We start from the raw sequence: 23,111 nt of genomic DNA, 5'->3' as shown, positions 1-23,111 counted from the left end.
GCGGTGCGCCGTCCAACGTGTTTGCGATGTCGCCATTCTGCCGCTTCTACTGCCGCCGGAGCGCCGACGGTGGGCCGCCGACTCATTGCTATCTGGGTAGGTGCGTTCAGAACCCAGAGTGAGCTCGTATAGCTTTCAATGGTCCATAGTTAAGCAGAAATCAGTTGAAACAGCAATCCGTAGAGACAAAACAGCAGCGTGGCAGGAAGGGAGAAACTCATATAGACACCGGCGCCAGCAAGCGCTTCACGGTCCTGACATATAAACAAATCACATTCAATGACGATACATGAACAAACACATGCAATACCGACAGGCATACAACCATACCTGTCAGGGAGCTGCACATCTATAGACCGACCGTGTCGTTAGTACAGCAACACGAAGCCTACAATAAAACGGCCCATTACACTCAGTCACGCAAATATCTAAAAAAAAGGGAAGCAGATTCAACCTACCAGCAGCACAACGCAACCCGGTTCCGTTACAGGAAAGATCGGGTTTGAGACAGGAGAAACACTGCAAAAGACAATCGCACACTGCAATGCCAATTGCAACACTAACACGGTCTCTAGGCAATGAGAAAGTTAGCCACGCTGTATTACCTGTCCAATAACCACGACTGCACCACGAACGCGAGAGGACCCACAGCGAAAGTGCGCCTCTGACGACAACAACATAGAGTGACACGAGGACTCACCCTCGGCCCATATAGCATGCAGTTACGTCCTGATTGGTCCAGAGAGTGTGATTGACACAGCTGCAATCAATCAACCTGCTACAATATCACACATTAAACAGCACACGCATCTGTCAAAGCGCCTGATAGGGCAAACCAAAAACATTACGCTTATGCATTATTTTGAAGCTTAAAATAAAGAATTCCCATGTTTTGAGCATATTGGATCACACTCCTATCATCAGGTGTCTTCAATGCTCAATCATCACTCAATTAATTACTTAATTCCATCAGGTGACAGAATGGAAAAATAAACCTTGGGAGAACCCAGGCTCAGTCGGGGGCCAGTTCTACTCTGACCAACGAACGAACAGTGTATGATTATGATTCAGGCAGCACCTTGGTCTCAGTGTCTCCAATGCCTGTGTCAACTTTACACGGTCTGTAAGAAACAAGGCTTGAAAACAAGGCTTAAACATGGCTTAACCGACTGAAAATGAAAAGAAGTTTGTATTTTGAAGAAATATACAGCAGTTCTGTCAATTACTCGAGAACACTCACTGTTCAGGTTCTAAAAAAACTAGGGCTGTAGTCAAGTCCAACTATGTCGAGTCCAAGACCAGGACTAGTCGAGACAGGGTCAAGACCGAGTCCAAAGAGGTTCGAGTCCAAGTCCAACTGAGACAGTCAAGACCGAGACAGAAACAAATAATCCTCTTCAAGACCACGCACTTTCTATTCTAAGATAATCATTTTGCATTATTATTTGTAAGGATCAAAAAGCATGTGTGCATATTAGCTGCCTGGTTGTTTTTAAATTCACTACATAGAATATTTTAATTAGTGCTGTCAACCGATAAAAAAAACTTAAAAAAAAAAAACTAGATTAACCACATATTTTTCTGGGATTAATTGCGATTAAAAACAAGTTTTTATCTGTTTTTAATATATTTTATAATGTAATAATTTCACAATCTCCATATTTACATTACATTTACATTTAATCATTTAGCAGATGCTTTTATTCAAAGCGACTTACAAATGAGGAGAGCAATAGAAGCAGTTAAACTAACAATAGGACAACAATATGCAAGTGCTATGGCCCCTCCCAATTTAGTCTAATGCAGTTTTTTTTTAGTTTTTTTTAGTTTTTTTTTAATAGATATAGAATAGAAGAGAAAAGCAAAACATAGTGTTAATATTAATGGATCAAGTGTTGCTGAAAAAGATGCATCATCATGCCAAATTATGCATAACTCTTCTTAAACCCCAAGAGAGCCTCACAATGACAGTTTCTCTGCTTGATGAGAAAAACGGGACCACTCAACTTGTGCAGCAGGTTTCTTCAACGTCGTTTCACCGCTCTCTCAGTTTCCAGGTCTGTCATTGGATGCATGTGGCTTTTTTATTTTTATTTATTTTTGTTAACTGAGTTCCTCCACAGGCTCCTCGAGTAGATGGAGAAGTGGTGCAGAAGCTGAAGGTGGACGTTCAAGGGAAGGTCTTCAGAGCGACAGAAGAGAGAAAAGTCATGTTCAGACCTTACCTGCCTTTGACCTTCATCCAAACAGAGAAACCCATCTACAATCCAGGACAAACAGGTGAGCTGTGAATGTCCCTTGGTTTTAATATTAGAGGCATTATGCAATAAATGTGATTTTATCTGTGCCTTTGCAGTGAATTTCAGAGTTGTCACTATGGATACCAGATTTGTGCCTCTTGATCAGATGGTAAGATCAGATGTTTCACCATATTGTATGTTCTGACCTTAAACAAACTACAAATTTAATGTCGTTTATTTATTTTTTTACTTGTATAGTTTTGCTCTTTTCTTCAAAGACTTTGCTGCATAAATATGTGCTTTTAAATGTTTAATATTCCTCTCTGTCTTTCAGTACAATCTGGTGGTGGTGGAGGTGAGAACTTGCTCCTGTGCAAGTCTGACTGAAGTCTACGCAGCTTTTTGCACTTTTGCTTTGTTGGCAGTTTTTCTCTGAGCTGTTAATTGTTTTAATAGGACAATAATTATAACCAGATTGGTCAGTGGACAAACACAAGCTAAACCCAGAGGCTCGGGATGTATGCACTAAAGGCTTTTATTGGTGACCAAATGATCTCTCAGGCTTTTGAGGTGAAAAAGTACGGTAAGTATAATGTGCAACAGTACAATGACAGATCTGAGGTCTTAATCTAAAAGCATATGTTTTAGTTTTGCCCAAGTTTGACGTGACCGTAAACACACCACAGACGTACACCGTTGCAGATGTGGGACTGAAAGTTGAGGCTTGTGCCAAGTGAGTAACGCCTCCATTTTCTTGTCTTGTGGTTGGTCAGTTCTTGATCTTGTTCCTTGTGATGTTTCTCAGATACACATATGGCCAACCTGTACCTGGTCAAGTTGGGGTGGAAGTATGTCGTCATCCACTTCCAAACGTTGTGGTTCCTGAGTTGACCTGTCAGTGCCTGTCTAATTTCACAATGGTGTGACTCCTGCCTTACAGTGGAGGGTTTTCTTCTGCTTGTGCTTGACTTAAATGTGACTATTTGTTCTGCTACCAGATGAACGCCACTGGCTGTGCCTCCCTTACTTTCGATATATCAGAGTTTTTCAACACCAGCTTTGAAAATATGCAAGACAATATGGAAGATTTTCTTGTAAATGCTGTTTATGTCTTTGAGGAGGGAACAGGTAAGCTATTTGCTGATCTGAACCAACAGCACATGCTTAAAATTGATGTTCATTTTCATCCCCCAGATGTAGTGATGTCGAAATATACAAAAGTGTCCATTACGTTTGAAGTGGGCAAGGTCTCATTTGTGGACCTCCCTGATTATTTCGAACCTGGATCAATGATTAATGGGAAGGCAAGTAAAATGAATTCCTTGTTGCAGAAGCGTTCACATTGGTTCCTTTTCCTAACCTTGATCATTCCCAACAGATCTCAGTGTCTCGTTTTGATGGTACTCCAATCGCAAACAAAGCGGTGTATCTCCTGGATGGTAACAGCTGGCCCAACAAACTGCTGCTGAATCTGACCACAAACCAGAAAGGACTGGCCACGTTCTCCCTCAGCACTGCTAATCTTCCTAAAGCTGCTCTCAATCTGATGGTATGATTCACTCTTTATATTTTGTGAAATATAGACTTCTCTCACTCCCTTTTGCATGAAACCAATTCCATTTGTTGTTCCCCAGGCAAGTGCGACTCCAGAGGTTGTTAATGGTTACAAATCGCCATACTTCACAACAGATACAAGGGTTGTTCAGCTTCTCCAACCTGATTCTCCTGACAACCCATCATTTAGTGAACTGACTATAGTGAAGCTCGAGCAGCCACTCAAATGTGGTGCTGCGTTTCCAGTGACGGTCAAGAATTCTTTTGTTGGAGAGTCCGACGACTACACTGTTGACATAATCTATATGGTGGGTGAATTATTTATTTTTTCCATTCTTTAAACTGTACTGGGGAGCGTTTCCCAAAAGCATTGTTAGCCAAGTGCCGCTGTTATCTGCATAGTTCAACGAGTCTTTCCCGAAACCACAGCTCCAATGAACATTTGCAACCAGCATCGCAAAGTTTTATGGTTGGAACGACAGAGTTTCTTGTTTATATGACTTAAATCCTTACCTTGAGCAAAATAAGCAAGCTGACATTCGGTAAACTCTTCATTTTGAATATATACAAATGTAATTTACGTCTTTCAGTTTGTCGATTTAAAGTCAAGTTAAATTTTTTTAATTTTTTTTGAAGAGTGTTCATGTGCGTTTGTGCTGTAGAATGTAAGAACAAGCCTATAATTGAATCTGGAAATCAAGCAAATTAACTAAGAAAAAGAGAGAGTTCTCTGATGCCATGTCTGTAACTTATAGCAAAACATCTAGCATTAATTTGATCTCAAATGAATTCATTAGTTTTTACTCCACAACCTGTGAGACATTAACCAACGTGGTTGAACGTTGCAACGATACGGTTTTGGGAAACAGTTGTGACGAGCTAGTTGATTTCTTCAACGATGCATCATACTTTGGTAGTGAAGCAGCGAGTTACATCATTGTACAGGAAACACACCCCTGGTGGGGTTGTTCAGCACCTTTTTGCACCCTTTTGTCAGGTCTTGTCCAGAGGAGTGATCGTCTTCCATGGGTTTCACACGGTCACAGCGAGGGCTTCAAATACAGTCACGAGCGGCTCTGTGTCGTTCCAGTTGTCTGTCAGTGTCGATATGGCTCCAGTTGTGCAGATTCTGGTCTATTGCATTCTGCCCAGTGAGAATGTTGTTGCTGGTAGTGCATCGTTTGACACTGAAATGTGTCTCCAAAACCAGGTATGATGTGTAGTAGCATCTTGTCTTCAAGTGGGGTATGATGACTTGTTCTACTTGTTGACTTGTTGACTTGTTGTTTCTTGTGTGGCATCAGTGCTGTAGATCAGAGCATCCGGATCATGGAGCCAGGAAGACGTCTGAGTGTGGAAATGGTATCCATGTGCTTTTTTTTTTTTTTTGACTTAGACCATTCTATTGAATGGATCAATGAAGATGAAAAAGTCAATTTAAATAAATAGAGCTTTTTATATATATAAATATAAATATATATTTCATATATGGGCCATTCTACAGAATTGGTGCAAATTGTACCAGGGGTGGTAGTGGCGCAATGGATAAGACACATGCCTATGGTGTGAGAGACCCGGGTTCGAATCCACTGTGAGACACCAATGTGTCCCTGAGCAAGACACTTAACCCCTAGTTGCTCCAGAGGCGTGCGTCCTCTGACATATATAGCAATTGTAAGTCGCTTTGGATAAAAAGCGTCAGCTAAATGAATAAATGTAAAATGTAAATGTAAAAATGTATAATATCCAAGGTACGCTTTTCTAGTAATTGTGCAGTTAATTCTCATTTTGTATTTTCAGAAAATGCTGGAATATTTTCCTTCTCCCCAAATTTGTCACTACCGAAACACAATATTAAATTTATTAACAAGGCTTATAATGACCTATTAAGATTGTTTACATCTACCTTATAAATATATATTTTCTATTTTTTAAAATATATATTTTTACAGGTTAAATCAATAAAGATTATAATTTGAATAATATTTTAAGTGTAATTTATGAGATTTGTTGTATTTTGAACCCAATCTTTCTTTGTAGAAGGCATAAAGTTTATCGTACTGATTTCAAAGTTAAGGATTCATTAGTTTGAATATGCATTGAACCAAACACTATCATAACATCTTAGCTGATAATTCAATATACTTTATTTTTGACAAAACATCCCATGTTACGGTAGTGACTGCACATTTTTGGTAGTGACAGTAATGTTTTGGTAGTGACCACAATACTTAGTTTGCCATGGCTGAATCAGACTGTCCACATTTTATGTTAATATAAATAAATAACTATGATGCACATATGCAGTCAGTGCATATAGCAGACGCACATATGACAGTAAATATCTTATAAGAACACCTAGAGCTATTCTATACTTTGGGTCTTGAGGTGCAAGTGAGAAGAGGTATGCTCATAGATTTTTTTTTTTTTCTAAAAAACAACAACAACTTACAATGTAGACTGTTTCAGAACCACTTTGTTTTATTTTCACATTTTCAACATTGTTTATGAGTCATTCAGATAAATCTCCAGAACCACTGAACTGTGTGTGTGTTTACATAAAACATTAATTTAAGAATTTTCCTCATTCAGATAAATCTCCAGAACCACTGAACTGTGTGTGTGTCCTGTGTCTTTTCCTCCATGCTTTTCTGACATGTCTTTGCTCCCTGTCAGATAATTCACTGATACTCTTCAACTTTCCTTCTTCCCTTCGTTTCTTATTTCTTTCTCTTTCTTTCCTTCTTCCCTTCGTTTCTTCTTTCTTTCTCTTTCTTTCCTTAAGTATTCCTCGTACTTCACTGGGTCTTCCCTCAACCTTTGTTTGTATTCTCTCTGTTGTAGTTTTTCAAATTTTTTTTTTTAAGGCATGTTGGTGTTTTATGTCATTCTCCCTGTCAAGTTAATCATAGAAATTAACATTGCTGACAACAGCCTTACACCTAAGCTAGTATCATGGACTGCAACCTTAAGTAATTGTAACCTCATCACATTACAGAATTTTAACAGAATTTTGCATACTAAAACACTAAACACTACTAAAACATACTACAGTAGTAATTATTTGCATAACTGTACTAAAATGTAGTTTAGCTCAATTTTAGATACTTTTGAGCCTAGCTCAAAGATGCTAATCAGCTCATGGTTAGCAATCACTGGTCAGAACAGTTGAACATATGAAGAGTTCAGATGCAAAAGCCTCTAAATGCCATCTGAAATTTTCTCATAGAATGATCATTTTTATCAAGCTCGTATATTTAAATTCAATAATTTCACTTAAATGGCAATGAAGATTACCTATTAATTGTCATTTAAGTGAAATTACTGAACTTAAATATACAAGCTTGATAAAAATGATCATTCTATGAGAAAATTTCAGGTGGCATTTAGAGGCTTTTGCATCTGAACTCTTCATATATAACAACTAAATTGTATGGAATAACATCCAAAAAAGTTTTCTCAATAGCAGAAAAAATTAGTTTGGTAGTGACATTCCTTAAAGTTACACACAGATTTTTTTACTTTAGAACACCTTTACCTCAAAATGATGGGATCCAGTGCTCGAATTGAGGGGGGGCTGGGGGGATCCGGGACCCCCCATAAGGTATTAGGGACCCCCCATAAGAAGTAAAAAATAGAATTAGGGGGGTCCCTCGGATATTTTTATTTTAGTAAAAATAATAATGACAAATCAAAATAAATGCATGCAAAGGATACAGTAAATATCATGAATTGATTATTTACAATAATTTATTTTAAGTGTGTTTATAGGCTAGTTGTCATGTCTCTTTAAAATGTAAACGCCCCGCCTAAAGAGCGCTGTGCGCGCGCATGACATCGTCGACTGACAGGACTGTTTGTTTGGCGCCGCTCCGGTGAAGCTAATTTTAGCTTTTAAAATATGGAGAAAAATAAACCTCCACTCGCAGTCGGGAAGAGAAAGCTTCTTACTGACTTTTTTGAGGGGTAATTGTCTCTCGCTATATATCTTTCTACTTTATATCTAACAGTTATCCACTCCATGTCGGGGCTTTTATATTCCTAGCATATATTGGAAACATTTGGCTTACGTTACTATTTTTTTCATAATTAACAGTCCTGGTTCTACAGGAGTGCTAGTGCTAGAGATCTCGATGAAGATGGATAACAGATTTTTAGTAATTATAAAGGGAGCGCTCGTTGTGCGCTTTCTAATATCCATTCAGAATTGTTATATGACTTGTTTTTCATGCTGCTAGGACCAAAGGCTGTATAAACACGGCAAAGTTTTGGGAATTACATACGCATTTATGCGGGATTCACTCTTGAAATAGCAATGATTTATTTTGATTGCCATAGTATTGTTTGTTTATGAATAAAGCAGCCTTTTTCACTGAAATGGTTGAATAGTCTGCTGACTCACTCACTCATGACAGTGCTTTGCCGCCACCTACTGGACGTAACTATTTAAAAATCGTATGTGCTGAAATAGTTGAAAAATCCCAACCAACACACAGGCTGACAGCCTGTTTTGCCACAATTTATAATAAACAAGTTTCATGCATTTAATCAAGTCTTTTGGAACAAACATTATCACAGTGTCACATCAATCATCCAGTTGTTTTTAGGGTAAATACTACATTGGTAAATAAAGCTAGAATCATTCTGTTGGATGTACACTATTCAAAAATTCAAGAGTCTCTTCTGTTCACCAAGCCTGCATTGATTTGATCCAAAATACAGTAAAAACAGTAATATTATGAAATATTATTACAATGTAAAATAATAATACAATAAAATATAATTTATTTCTGTGATCAAAGCTGAATTTTCACCATCGTTACTCCAAGTGTTCATCACATGATCCTTCAGAAATCCTAATATGATGATTTGATGCTCAACAAACATTTATGATTAATATCAATGTTGAAAACCGTTATTTACAGTATTTTAAAAAAAATAGTTTGATGAATAGAAAGTTTATCTGAAATATAAACTTTTGTAGTATTATACACTACCATTCAAAAGCTTGCGGTTAGAATTTATAAAAAAATGTTGGGAAAGAAATTAATACTTTTATTCAGTACGGTTGCATTTAATTGATCAAAAGTGACAGTAAAGACATGTATAATGTAACAGAAGATTCTGTTTCAAATAAATGCTGTTCTTTTGAACTTTCTATTCATCAAAAAATCCTGAAAATAAAATGTATGCTGCTTTGTCACCCTCTAAATCCATATTACTCAAGTAAGTAATTTAAAAGAAGATATATATATATATATGTATGTGAATTCAAGCGTTTTTAATAAATAGTATATATTTATGCATATTATGATCAAATATATTGTATATTTTGTATAAAGTGTATATTGCGAGACTAACCAACCCCCCGCCCAAAAAAACTTGGGGACCCCCCATAAGACTTGACTCAATTCGAGCACTGATGGGATCAATCTACTCACCATATAGCACATGAGAGAGAGGGACACAGGAATATTTCCTGATCAAAAATGTTGGGGTGTGGTTAAAATGTCTCAGCCAATGGACTACAACATTCACTGTTTTGGTAGTGACATGAAAATGCAGGACATGTTTTTTTTAGATAAAGTTCATGATTTAAAAATAAAATATTTAAAAAAAATTAACTTCATTTAAAAAATTATTATATATATTTTTTTTAAACAAGAATGGAAAAATTTGCTAAAAAAAAATTCAATATCATTTTCACAAGTTGAAATTTAGGGGTTAGGGTTTGGGACAGCCACCTCCTACACTGTAAAAAATAATTGCCATTTCAACTTTTTTTTTTTTGTAGACACAACTTAATTTTTAGAAATTGTCCAGACAACAAGAAAATTTAAGTTTAATTGTCCACAACTAAGCTGAAAGTTGAATTAACTAGTATAACTAGTTGTTTCAACTAGAAAATGCATGTTGATACAATTGCACATACACCAACAAAATAACTAATATATTTTCTTAATAAAATTCTCTTAACAATTTGCAAGAGTAAATTCTAAGTACATTTTACTGCTCTAACATCAAGCACAACTCACTTGTCATTATCAGTTAAAATCTACTTAAAGCAATTCATAAAGTAATATGTAATTATATACATATAAAGGTGCATATATTTAAATGTTAATTTAAGAATTTGTAGTTTTCATTGAATTTTAATACCACCATGTAAAAAAATAATAAGATGGTTAATTTAATACATTTCAACATACCACAAGGATCCTTTTGTTTTCAGTATAGATTTTCGCGGGCTTTGCTCTGTGTAATATCGCGAGATCTAAGTAAGCAGGACTAAAGCAGGTGGAAACTCAAGCAGTTACAGCAGCAGGAGTATTTCATTCAGCATCATCAAACAACCATCGTCTCTGCATATAATAAGGTGAGTTCAATTAATAATTTAATAACTATGATACTAAACTAATCTGGTCGAATTTCATTACTAATTAATGGATTGATTGCCGATTTTCCATGAGCCGGTAAGATATTCGAAATGGCGCCTGTATAAGCTAGTTACGTTAATGATGGTGGTTAAAATGCAATATTTCTCAACTCCTTAACTAATATTGAATTTTATTGTATTAATTTTTACTATTTGGCATAAACAGCAGATGTGGACTGACATTGGGTCTGTCTTGTTTGTTTCCCGCCCTCGTTGGTGATTGAGCAGATATCCCTATTATCTTAGTTGAGTAGAATTTAATTTATGATAGTTTAATAATTACGATACTAAACTGAATCAGTTCGAATTTTAATCCTAATTAATGGATTGGTTACAGTTTTGCACGATGCTATCCGTAATGTAAGCAATTCGTAAAATGGCGCCGAAGCATATAAGTTAGATTTCGGATGAAATTGTTGATCATAGTAGTATTTAAAATGTATTAAATTAGCCTGTTTTTGGACTAATATTGTATTTAGAGTTTGATTAATTAATATTCGATAGCAGGTGCGAACTGAGCACCGGAAGGCTTTTCCAAAGAATGGGCCGCGAATGGTTTCTCACAAAGCCGCGGTATGTATTTTAGCAGGGCTGAGTGAGGTTTAGGGTTTAACGTTAACAGTGACTGACAGGACGATGGGATGCGCAAGATAACTTTTAATAAAACTAGTATTTCTTCGTTTAATATACGTGAGTTTGTCGTTTTATCACAGTATTTTCATTAAGATAACGATGAACCACAAACTAAGCATTCATTTTAATGTAACATTAGGGGAAATATAATTTTTTTTTTTTTTAACTACAACATGAGTAACGTTAGGCCTAAACCATAACATCCATCTTTTTAATTTACGTAGTTAAATGTTCGGTGTTTAATATAAGCACTGCTGTCAATCAAATTTTTCTTTTATTTAAAAATTCTACTTTTGTGACCTAGTCCTAGATTTTTAGCCCAACCTAAAAAAATAACGTTACTGCAGTGTAATTCTCTGAACTTTCTAGAGCAATAATTATCAAACGTTGAACTTTACCATAGATAGCTATAACAGGGTTATTTAGAAAATGAATGTGGCCAAATGTACCCAAACACATTTAAATACTAAAGGCATGTTAAATGCTGCTTGCAGCAATATTTAAATATTGTCCTCTCTGTGATATTTAATACTTTTCTTTTAAAATGTTCCATGTGTGATTGCCTGAACTGCTATGTCTTGATTAGGGAGTAGATATGACAAATTGTTGCAAACGACTAAACGGATTGAAAAGATGTACACTACTTAATATACATAAAAATTAATTGATGTTTGTATATTTTCAGGAAATGGTCCCCCCCTTCCCTGGATTGTGACAGTTTCAATGAAATGGAAATGCAAGCTTTGCTCATATAGTTCATCGAATCAACGCACAATAACAAGGCATTATACACTAAAGCACGGACACTACAGCAGGTTTTGTCCCTTACCATGTTTGTATAATGATTGTGTTTGTACGTTCAAAAGACAAATTGACCTGAAAAGGCATTTGAGGCAGCATGGGCCATCACAAAATTCATCAGAACCCCTAACTGTTCACATACTCTGTGACTTATGTGGTTTTTCAGAACCCTGCCACCTTCGCCAGTATTTGGCACATTTACGCTGCCATCTAAAAAATAAGGAAACTGTGAAATGCCCTTATCGGCAGTGTTCATTCCGTTCTAACGTGTACTCCACATTTACAGCACATCATAGTCGTTTTCACAGTTCAGGTAGCGTAAAGGACTTTCGACCAGAATTGTTTTGTGAGAATTATTCTAATTTGGATGAAGACAATCCAGGTAGTGCATCTGTGGTTGAATTGGATGAGTCCATTTCTGATGTTGAAGAACATGATGATGCCAATAATGAGGTGTATCTGCAGCGAAAACTGGCATCCCTTTTTTTGCGAATGCAAACACTATTGCATGTTTCAAAGTCAGCCACTCAAGAAATAATAGATGGGTTTTATGAGGTTAGTGTCCTCACAGGAGAACTAAGCAAGAAATTAATAGAACAAATTCTGCTGCAACACAATGTTAATCTAGAAACATCAACACTGATAACAGAAACATTAGACAAAACTGTCCCTCTTTCTTTCTTGTCAAGGACTGGTCCATTAGGCACTGACCACAAGAGGTCTTCTTTTTTCAAGGAAAACTTTAAGGTTATTGAACCTATTGAGTACATTTTAGATTTAGATAAGGGTAGAAAAAAGGTTTATGTCCCGATTTTACCTGTACTGAATGAGTTGTTAAATAGAGATGATGTCCTTGACAAAGTTTTACCTGAGAAGGTTTCTGGGTTAAACTCTGGGGTGTATGAAAGTTTTCTTGATGGACAGTATTTCAGGGAAAATCAGTTTTTCTCAACAGAAGAGTTACGTATTGCGATAGGGTTGTATATTGATGACTTTGAAGTTTGTAACCCTTTAGGCACTTCAAGGAAAAAGCACAAGATTTGTGCCGTCTATTGGGTTCTGGCTAATCTACCACTTCGGTATAGATCATCTTTATCATCTATTAATCTTGCACTGTTATGTTACAGCAATGACTTGAAAACCTATGGATATGCTGCTGTTCTAGAACCACTTCTTAGAGACCTTAAACATCTTGAAAATCAAGGTTTGTACATCAAAAGACTAGGGGCACATGTTCAGGGTACAGTTGCTTTTGTATCTGCAGATAATCTAGCTGCCCACTCACTAGCAGGTTTCCAAGAATCCTTCTCTGTTGACAAATGTTGTAGGTTTTGTCTTGCGAGTCGAAAGGACTTTCAAACTGTACCAGTTAGGAGTGGATCATTCCCACTCAGAACTAAACTTTCCCATGATGGCCATGTTTCGTGTCTCAGTAGCGATGAAACACTAAAAAGTGTTGAGGGTGTAAAGGCCAGCTGTGTTTTGAATAGACTAGAACATTTTCATTCATCAACAGGTTTTCCACCTGATGTTCTACATGATCTTTTTGAAGGAATTGTTCCAGCAGAACTCTGTTTGTGTCTGTCAGATTTGATTGAAAGAGGCTTTTTCACACTTAATGATTTGAATAGTGTCATCCAAAACTTTCCTTATAAGTTTTCTGATAAGACTAATCGACCTCAGAAAATACCAATAACGTTCAAAGCTAAACGGACAATTGGAGGAAATGGACATGAAAATTGGACACTATTGAGACTACTTCCTTTCATGATTGGTCATTTGGTTCCTGAACATGACAAAACCTGGGGTATCATTTTGGAGTTAAAAGTGATTGTTGAACTTCTGTCTTCACCTACGTTTACTGAAGAATCTGTGTGCTTTTTGGAGTCAAAAATTTCTGACCACAGGCTGTTGTTGCTGGAGGTTTTTCCTAACTTCAAGTTGAAACCTAAACACCATTTTGTGGAACATTATCCTAAACTAATCCATTGTTTCGGACCTTTATTGAACTTCTGGACAATCCGCTTCGAGGGAAAACATAGCTTTTTTAAAAAAGTTGTCCGCGATGTCAACAATTTTAAAAACATTTTACTCACTTTAGCCACAAAGCACCAACTTATGTTTGGCTACTGTCTTGATATGCCCAGCCTTTTCAAGCCAGAACTTGAAGTACAGAGTGTTTCTGTTGTTTCTCCTGCTATATTGGACCATGGCCTAAAGCAGGCCATTAAAGGGACACTTCACCCATTTGCATTAAGCTTTGTATTGTTAGAAACCCAGTCATATATTATAATAAACGTGGATTTTTCATTAATTTTTCCCTGAGATGGGAGAAATAAGGATTTAAGTGTTTTACTTCCTGCTTATTATGACGTAAAAATCATCATTTTGCGTCATAATAAGCAGGAAGTCACATTTCATTGAAAAGTGTAGAGACTACAAACACTAGCTCCTCATTATTCCAGGGGGCGGGACCCGCTCACGCTACAGGCCTATTACAGATCAGTGGGTGGGACTTCACTTTCTGAAACTAAAAGCAATATCCTCCATCTTGTTTGGAAGCTAAGCTAACAGGCACTGTGGAGCAAGCTGTGAAGATATGACAATAGCGGAGGGTAACGTTACTCAATATGATGTAGAAGAAGAGGATTTCGGAAGTCTGATGCTCGAATCAGGTGTTTGTGGCTACCTTTACAAGCCGCATAGCGAAGAGCAGCCGAGGCAGAAGACCTGCCTGTCGCGGACGAGAAGCCCAGACTGGCTCGAGCTGGGGGCGGACTGGTGGCGCCGGTGATCTCACTATGCAACTACGAACCGCTACGAACACAGAGATAGAGTCCGTCTGCTGCAAAGCATTTAAACGATGCCAATTTCTCCTGGACGAAATCTCTGAATCAGACGAGGACACGGACGTTTGTGTTGTGAATCAGACGAGGACACGGACGTTTGTGTTGTGAACCATCCTAGTTTCGCACCGCATCTGACTGAACATCCCGGTAACGTAACCATGCAATAATTCACCACTTCGAAAGAAATACAAATGAGGAGTAATTCATTAATGAGTTCGCCAACTAACTAACGTTAGACATTTTGTGTGAAATGAATTTCAAGCTCCGGTGGTAGCTAGCCTTATGGACGGATGAGTGATTCATATGCGTCAGAGTCTCACTAGTAGCCTTGTTGTTTTCAACTGCGCTCTCTAACTGGTAGGCGCGGCTTGGGAGTGGCCTCCTAGGGCAGCGAAGCAAGTGCATTCTGGGAGTTGTTGTCTTTCATCCACATAAGCCAAAAATACATTTTCTGGCTTTTCTCAGTCTAGAAAGCTCCAAATTCAAAAATAATTTCACATTTCTTCTACATAAATGACCTATTTTAAATACACATTCATCTTTCCAGAGGTGAAGTATCCCTTTAACAGGAAGTATGAAGATGTTGCATCTGTTTCCCTGGCAACAACACTTTCTCTGCATGGAACAACATATTCAGAGGGAATGTTCGTCTCCGTTGGAAGCACAAGTGGGCTTCCTGATTTTGGGAAAATTGTCAAACTGCTCATAGTGGCTAACAAGGCATTGTTCGTTGTTGAACCTTTTTCAGCTGTGTACTTGGAACATCTTGGATCTTTTGAACTGTTTAGACAACTGTCTGCTGATCTCCTACTGCTACAACCTGAGGAACTAAACCACTATTACCCACTGTATTCCTACACCATCCAAAGACGGCTTCTTCTTACACCAAAAATATTTTTACTTCATTAAAGGTACACTCAGTAATTATTATTAACTTTTGGAACAGTATAATGTTGTTGTTTTTTAATATGTTAGTAAGGTATTGTTCATTGAACATTTTCAGCTGTGGACTTGGAGCGTCTCGTGTCTTTTGAACTGCCCAGCTAACTCTCCGCTGAACGACTTCTGCTCTCTCCAAAAGACTTTTTACTTCTTTAAAGGTAAACTCAGTAATTTTAATTATTATTAACTTTTGGAACAGTATAATGTTGTTGTTTTTTTAATATGTTAGTAAGGTATTGTTCATTGAACATTTTCAGCTGTGGACTTGGAGCATCTTGTGTCTTTTGAACTGCCCAGCTAACTCTCCGCTGAACGACTTCTGCTCTCTCCAAAAGACTTTTTACTTCTTTAAAGGTACACTCAGTAATTATAATTTTTATAAACTTTTGGAACAGTATAATGTTGTTGTTTTTTAATATGCTAGTAAGGTATTGTTCATTGAGCGTCTCGTGTCTTTTGAACTGCCCAGCTAACTCTCCGCTGAACGACTTCTGCTCTCTCCAAAAGACTTTTTACTTCTTTAAAGGTAAACTCAGTAATTTTAATTATTATTAACTTTTGGAACAGTATAATGTTGTTGTTTTTTTAATATGTTAGTAAGGTATTGTTCATTGAACATTTTCAGCTGTGGACTTGGAGCATCTCGTGTCTTTTGAACTGCCCAGCTAACTCTCCGCTGAACGACTTCTGCTCTCTCCAAAAGACTTTTTACTTCTTTAAAGGTACACTCAGTAATTATAATTTTTATAAACTTTTGGAACAGTATAATGTTGTTGTTTTTTAATATGCTAGTAAGGTATTGTTCATTGAGCGTCTCGTGTCTTTTGAACTGCCCAGCTAACTCTCCGCTGAACGACTTCTGCTCTCTCCAAAAGACTTTTTACTTCATTAAAGGTACACTAAGTAATTTTGTGATATATCAGCTCACAGCAGGCACACACTGTGTAGTAATTACAGGGTTCCCGCGGGGTCTTAAAGTCTTAAAATGTCTTAAATTCTGAAACGTCTTGAAAACAGCCAGATTTTCATCCACGGTCTTAAATTTCATTTAGTCAGGTCTTAAAAAAGATTTCACCCTCGTTCATTTCCAGAAACGCTGGCCGCATAAAGTTATTACGAAGTAGCAAAAAAGTATCGAAGTCGCTGGCCAAGAGGCAGTTCACATATCGCTTCTTTTTCGCGCTCAAGTTCATTCAAATGTAGGCGCGCAGCAAGCGCGCTTATAATTAAAGCGACGCGTTCGTTTTTTTCCAGGCGCAGCAACATGAAAAAAGACATGAAGGATGCGGGTGCACTGCGGGTGTTTTTCTCTTCTACGTAAATAAATCTTGTAACAGAGCTACAGCAAGCGTTTTTCGGCGGTGGAAATCCATTAGCCACTAAAACTTTTTTGTCATTGTGGAGTTGCATAGCAACACGCCACGGGGAAATCGGACCGAATTTTACTATTTACTATTAATAATAAAAGATAAGCTAAAGTGTATTTATATTTATTTATTTGGATTAAATATTTAAATATTCAATTTTAATCGTTCTGTGTCATTTTTCAATGTCAATATTTTCACTATTTACATGGCCAAAATGCTATAATATTCTAAGTTGACTGTCGTTCTCCTCTACCCTGTGTAGCCTACATTAAATAGCCTAACGTTAGCCTATTTAACATCGTTACAGGCACCTCGCGAGCATTCATTCATTCAACTATTTTAAAAGACTGGAATAAACACCAACACACAAGCAATCTTTTTTTTATAGTCAATTTAATAAAAAAATGTAAGCCCAACCGGTATAAAATGTCAGAAAGAGAAAAAAAAATGTTAATGGGAAGACGAGCATAGGACTGCTGCAGTTTAGTGGATAAATATATTTAGCCTATTTTTTATTCAGATTGCACAGTTGGAAAGAAAATATATTTATAGGAACATTTCAGCAGGCTCAAGATAATTAATACAGTGACCATTATTCATTATTTTAATCAATTCGCAGCCATAAAACGTGATAATCCGCATTCTCATGTATGTAGTGCGCTGAAGTATTCCGTCAAAATGGCTGACACGCGGCTAGGGGTCACGTGACTGGGAGATCCCTATAACCAGCTGCGTATTGCTACTTGTATTTTGATAATCGGTTCTTTCCCTTCTGTGTTTTACATTTAGGATGTTGCTCAGGGTTGTGTTGTCACCAGATGACATCAGGAAGGTGGTGATTGATGAGCTGCCAGAAAACGTTGAAGATCTGAAGTTGATTTTGAGGTCTAAACTTAATCTGGATGGGGAGTTTGTGTTACAATATGAAGATCCAGATTTTCAGAATGATTTAGTCAATCTGACAAGACTAACAGATTTACCAAAGGAGAGAGCGACACTGAAGATCATCCAGAAGACACCACCAAATGAACAGTTTAATGACCGCAGTAACCATGACACCCCCAGCACATCTGCATCATCATTGGTGTCGGGTACACCCAGTCAATCAAAGGGCTGGCCTGAGCCCTTCATCATTCCAAGTTTTTCATATGATGCGGAACTGAAGCTCCGGCGATCAAATGATGCACACACAAAAGATGGTTCCCTTTTGGATGTTACAAAGGAACTTAAAACTGAAATCCTAAACAAACTTGCAGAAGTTATGTTCAACTTTAATCCATACCCATTACGGGAACAAATTGAAAGCGTTGCCAAAGCCTTGGTTGAAAAACATCCGTGCTTAAAAGAGCCAGGGTCTTCGTGTGGCTGGTACTGCTGGAAGTTCAGTTTGAGTTTTAAAATGGGAAACTTCAGACAGAAGTTGCGTGTAGCAGGATGTCCAGCACTGTCAGTCTCCACAGATGGCACAGGTAAAAGACGCCTTAAGAAGCCGAGGCGGTCTGAAACCAATTTTTTGCCTGATATGCCAGAAGGCGAAACCACCAGCTCCCTCGAAGAAGAAAGGAGAGCTCTGCTGATAGAAGTTCAAAAGAAGAACCCTAATAATAAATTCATTGATGCTGCCATGGCAAGCACATATGCTCTAAGGAGAAAAGAGATCATTGATAAAGAGCCACTTGTGAGTGATGTTCAATCCAGATGGCCAGCGTTATTCACAGAAAGACAGGTATTTTTTTGGCATTTTCAAACACTAAACGCTTTCGATATTAAGAATTCAATTGTTCATGCTGCATTAATTGCATTACATTTTTTAATGTGTTAAACAAAGAAATTGGATGCATGCGTTCATCTTAACAGCACTTATACAGGTCCTTCTCAAAATTAGCATATCGTGATAAAGTTCATTATTTTCCATAATGTAATGATAAAAATTTAACTTTTATATATTTTAGATTCATTGCACACCAACTGAAATATTTCAGGTCTTTTATTGTTTTAATACTGATGATTTTGGCATACAGCTCATGAAAACCCAAAATTCCTGTCTCAAAAACTTAGCATATCATGAAAAGGTTCTCTAAACGAGCTATTAACCTAATCATCTGAATCAACTAATTGAAAGATTAATTTTTATCATTGCATTATGGAAAATAATGAACTTTATCACGATATGCTAATTTTTTGAGAAGGACCTGTATATATATCTATCATTAATCACTGGATGTGATATGGTTGGTTTTGAATGAGAAACGGAGTATGTAACTCCCTTTGCATCTTTTTGGTCTGTCTCTCCCAAATCATGTAATATTGCTTAAGAAGACAGTTAATTAAACTACTATAATTGTATAATAATCAGTAATGAATAATATAATATTAATTTGAGTCACATGGTCTTTTTTTAATGTTATGCTTTTAGATTGTTGCTGAATTTAGCCGTCTCTTGTCTGCTGACCTTATGAGTTCATTCTATGAGGGCTTAGATGAACTTCTCCCCAGGTTTTTGGAGCTGTACAAAAACATGGACCATGACAGTGTACAGCTTCATAAAATCCTCCAATGGCTTGATGCTGATGTAAGTATTCCTTGTAAACCAATAAGGGTTTTGTGAAATGTTTTGTTAGAACCCACATAAAACAACATATAAATATATTTCTTGTGTGTAAGTACTTGTGTGTTGTGTGCATACTGACATTTCAGGACTCAAACCAGAACAAGCGAACTGCTGTCCTGCTTGGCTTGCCCCACTTCCTTCGTGAGAACTCCTCCAGTTTTTTGAAGTCTTGTGAGGTGTGTTTAAAGACAGACAATACTTGCATATGAGATTAATTGTGCTCTTTGAAAATTGTCTCTAATACAGAAATTTATTTTAATACTACTGTTAGGGATGTAACGATTCATTCGCAACCGGTTGAAAAGCGATTAAAATGTCATTCAAGTCGGTTGATGTTAAACGAATCTTGATTCACGTTTTAAACAGCAGGGATAATCGACTGAACCGATTCAAATCAAGTTCAAAGAAACATGTTTGTTTGTATACTCGTCATCATGTTGGTAAGGTCGTGTAAGTACCGCCCCATTGTTTACTAGCGTGGAGAAGGAGGATCGTTCAAATTTTATTATATGTCGAATGACATATTTATGTCTGTGTCAGTTTGTTTAAAAAGGTCCTTTCGTGTATGTTTAATGTTTAATGAATGTTTAATGTCACCTGTGACCTTTCCAACGTGATGACGTCATGCCCGGCACATCGCAGACCAGCAATTGTGGAAAAAGACGAACAATTGTGGTTAAAGTATTTACATTTTTATTTTTTGGGGGAACTAATCCTTTAACCCAGTGTTTCTCAAACTTTTTCTGCCATTCCCCACTTCGGAGGTAGGGAAGGGTTCCGAGCCCCACCTGTCCCCAATCACCCCAACAAAATGTTAATAAACTAGGCTTTAAGTTTAACTGTTAAAATGCATTTTATTAACATCACATTTTAAAAACTTAACATCAAATAACAGCATTAAAAACTTTCAAATAGAGAAAATGAAAGTGCAATTATATTATCAAGTTGCATGAAATAAGTCTCAAAAGTCAAGTGTAGATAAATTGTTTGCATTTAGCCTCCGATAACATCAAATTCAGAAACTGAGAAAATACAAGTGTGGACTAGTTGTGCTTTGATTCATTTTGTCACTTCGCAAACTGCATGCAAAAGGACAAAAAAATAATCTCAAATTGAGCTAAAGGTGGTAAATTCCTAATAATGTACGTATTTTAATAAGATACAATACGTTGCGCATATCTAACACGATCGTTATAAAGGTGTTTGAACAACAAAACACATCCACTTGCATATTTGACAATCGTAATATCAGATATTTCATGCCATATCTAACACATTCATGAATATTTTGAATAAAAAAGGAAAAATGACATAAGCAGATCATTCATTCGGGCGGGATTTTGACATTTCAAAATACATTTGTAATTTCGTTATTTCAAATGTAGAAGCGTTGCGCGTGGTTAGCGCACTCATAATCCGCCGGCGCGACCACAACATTGTCCGACATCAAATGGCAAACGTAATGCAAGCAGAACGAAACTGCTCGTTATTGTGTTGTTGACGGACCGTTTATCAGTTTGGACCAAAGCAGCGCGAGCCGATCTTGATCAAGCGACACTGTTACTACACAGCGCTAATAAGATATCCAGTAAAGAAATCATTTTAATTCGCTACAGAAGTAATAACATCGCTGCGATATCTAGTGAGAAAAATTCACATTTCTCCGTTATTAACGGATCAAACAGTGCTGACGTGGAAACCAGGAAGAAACATTGTGCCATGAATGAACTATCCAGTGTCCACAGATCAGCAACATTCACCATGGATTTACTGTAGTAACACTCACTGTAACCATGGAAGTTTGGCAGGAATAGTAGGCTATAATGCCTTCAAGTAACATTACGTCGGTTTTATTTTGACATTATGAATACAATTGCTGCCCTCAAATGTTAATCATTCTGAACTAAAATAAACCTTTGTTTATAAGTACTACAATATATTTTCCAAGGAGCTGTTTTGTTTTATATGCTCCTAAGAAGAGTCAATTATAGCTCCAGAATTGCTCAAAGTAAAAAAAAATCTAAATTAAAAAAATTAAATCAAGGAAATTTCTCTGGCATTTCTTTCTTTTTGCTGTATCAAAAATGTACCAAACCGAACTGTGACACAAGTGTATCGTATCGAACCTAACCGTGAATTTTGTGAACCGTTACACCCCTACTGTTTACACAACAGCTGATGCGAGAGTAAGTGTAACATAAAGCAATTTGGCAACTGTGTTAATCTCTCTTGTTGTTGTTGTTGTCATGTGGAATGGGTTAAATTTTTTTCTTGTCTTTTCTTTTCTTTTCAGCCATCCAGTGAAATTGAGGACGTTGTGAAAGGAACTGACGTGGGCATTCTAATTGTAACTGAGGAGCAGCAATGTGATGTGCTTCCCAAAGACACAATTGATATCGCTCTCATTTTGGAGGAACATCTTGTTGTCACTGACATCTCAGATGTCCCCAAGGCATTTGGACTCCTGATGGGTCTTCTTTATGTTGTCAATATCGACTACCCCAAGACAATGAAATACACCTTTGAAGCTCTGCAAAAACTTGTTATGAACATTGGTGGGAGCAGCTGTTCATCACGTGTTCATGGGCTTCGCAACAAGCTCTTGCGCAAAAAGTAGACCTTTTTTTTTTTTTTTAAGGAGCTTTAGGCTTTTTTGTGCCTTTTGCTATACTTTTTAGCATGCACATTTAAAGTTTGTCATGTTCTGACTTCAACTATGCATGTTTACACATCTCATGAAAACAAATGTTAATGTTTCCCGTCTCAATTTTCTATACAGTATAATATGCAATTTCCTCTTCTATCCCTTCTATCTTTGTTTCGTTTTATGACCAATAAATTGCATTGTGGTAGGAGTGTTTGGAAATTTGCAAGGTTAATATTCAGTGTTTAAACTGCTGTCTTATTTGAGCTATGCTATGTAGAATCAGACCTTTATGCTTTTATTACATCTGTTTTAATGAATTGAAATGTAGTATTTAACATTTGTCATATGATGTTTCTTTAAAAGGTGTGGTCTTTTTATGTACTTCTTGCAGAAAGTTGATTTAGGAACTTTCTCATGATTTGTGCTATGCATATCCTACAATTTTTATTTCTCTTATAGTACAGTACACTCATTTTCCTTTAAATAGATGAGTGATTTTGTCTTGCTTACAAATCAATACAAAAAAGTGATTTCAGTTGATCTGTTGACAGGAAATTGCTTGTTCAACTTAAATGTGAATGAAAGAGTTGTCTATCATTAAATAAATGAATGCAAGGCAAAATGTGTTGTCATCTTTATTTTAAATTCAAGTTAAAATATTTTTCCAGTTGACATAACTTGACTTGTTGACTGGACTAGGAAATTATGGTTAATTCCACTAATGGGAAATTACTTCAGCAAAAGATATATTGTCAAGTTGACAAAAAAATTTAAGGCAGCGGGGTAACAAAGTTTTTTAAGTTGACTCAACAAATTGTTTTTTACAGTGTAATTGAAAGTAGCCCATAAATGATGATTTTATATATAAAGCTTACTGATATCTTAAATATTATTGTGGGTTTCAATAGATAATTGAAGGATCTTAGTAAACATCTAAGATGTTAATAATTAAATGCTTTTCAGATGTGTTTTTTGGATGAGGGACAGCAGTTTGCACAAATTCTGTAGAATGGCCCATATAAAAAAAAATT

General features: G+C 36.7%; 2 protein-coding genes, 1 long non-coding RNA gene and 1 pseudogene across 4 annotated transcripts in view; 3 read left to right on the top strand and 1 right to left on the bottom strand.

Annotated features, from left to right (window-relative positions):
* The window catches only part of LOC309494917 (pregnancy zone protein-like), a 44,364-nt gene extending 43,210 nt beyond the window's left edge, over window positions 1–1,154 (bottom strand). Inside the window, 3 exon segments of the mRNA XM_082164389.1 lie at window positions 331–349; window positions 459–519; window positions 606–1,154. Of these exon segments, the coding sequence (XP_082020515.1) occupies window positions 331–349; window positions 459–519; window positions 606–680 (155 nt within the window). The 5' untranslated portion in view covers window positions 681–1,154.
* Window positions 1,155–1,907: 753 nt separating this feature from the next.
* The window catches only part of LOC309494833 (alpha-2-macroglobulin-like), a 33,767-nt pseudogene continuing 12,563 nt past the window's right edge, over window positions 1,908–23,111 (top strand). The window contains exons 1-13 of the transcript in view: window positions 1,908–2,057; window positions 2,124–2,280; window positions 2,357–2,409; window positions 2,575–2,595; window positions 2,697–2,823; window positions 2,889–2,973; window positions 3,046–3,160; window positions 3,239–3,368; window positions 3,435–3,544; window positions 3,619–3,789; window positions 3,875–4,102; window positions 4,792–5,004; window positions 5,099–5,156. The product of the transcript in view is annotated as an alpha-2-macroglobulin-like (transcript). The remainder of the gene's footprint in view (window positions 2,058–2,123; window positions 2,281–2,356; window positions 2,410–2,574; window positions 2,596–2,696; window positions 2,824–2,888; window positions 2,974–3,045; window positions 3,161–3,238; window positions 3,369–3,434; window positions 3,545–3,618; window positions 3,790–3,874; window positions 4,103–4,791; window positions 5,005–5,098; window positions 5,157–23,111) is intronic.
* LOC309503585 lies at window positions 15,095–15,810 on the top strand. The gene is made up of 3 exons (XR_014207756.1): window positions 15,095–15,424; window positions 15,517–15,613; window positions 15,713–15,810. It is a non-coding gene; the product is annotated as an uncharacterized lncRNA (long non-coding RNA).
* Window positions 16,984–22,902, top strand: LOC309500215 (sterile alpha motif domain-containing protein 3-like). The gene is made up of 4 exons (XM_082171779.1): window positions 16,984–18,548; window positions 19,239–19,394; window positions 19,520–19,609; window positions 21,727–22,902. Exons 1-4 carry the CDS (start codon window positions 17,613–17,615, stop codon window positions 22,048–22,050), a joined length of 1,506 nt encoding a protein of 501 aa, XP_082027905.1. The 5' UTR covers window positions 16,984–17,612; the 3' UTR covers window positions 22,051–22,902.

Source organism: Leuciscus leuciscus, assembly GCF_965113295.1.
Source record: "Leuciscus leuciscus genome assembly, chromosome: 1".
NCBI lineage: Eukaryota > Metazoa > Chordata > Actinopteri > Cypriniformes > Leuciscidae > Leuciscus > Leuciscus leuciscus.
This window is presented reverse-complemented; position numbering and strand designations above follow the sequence as displayed.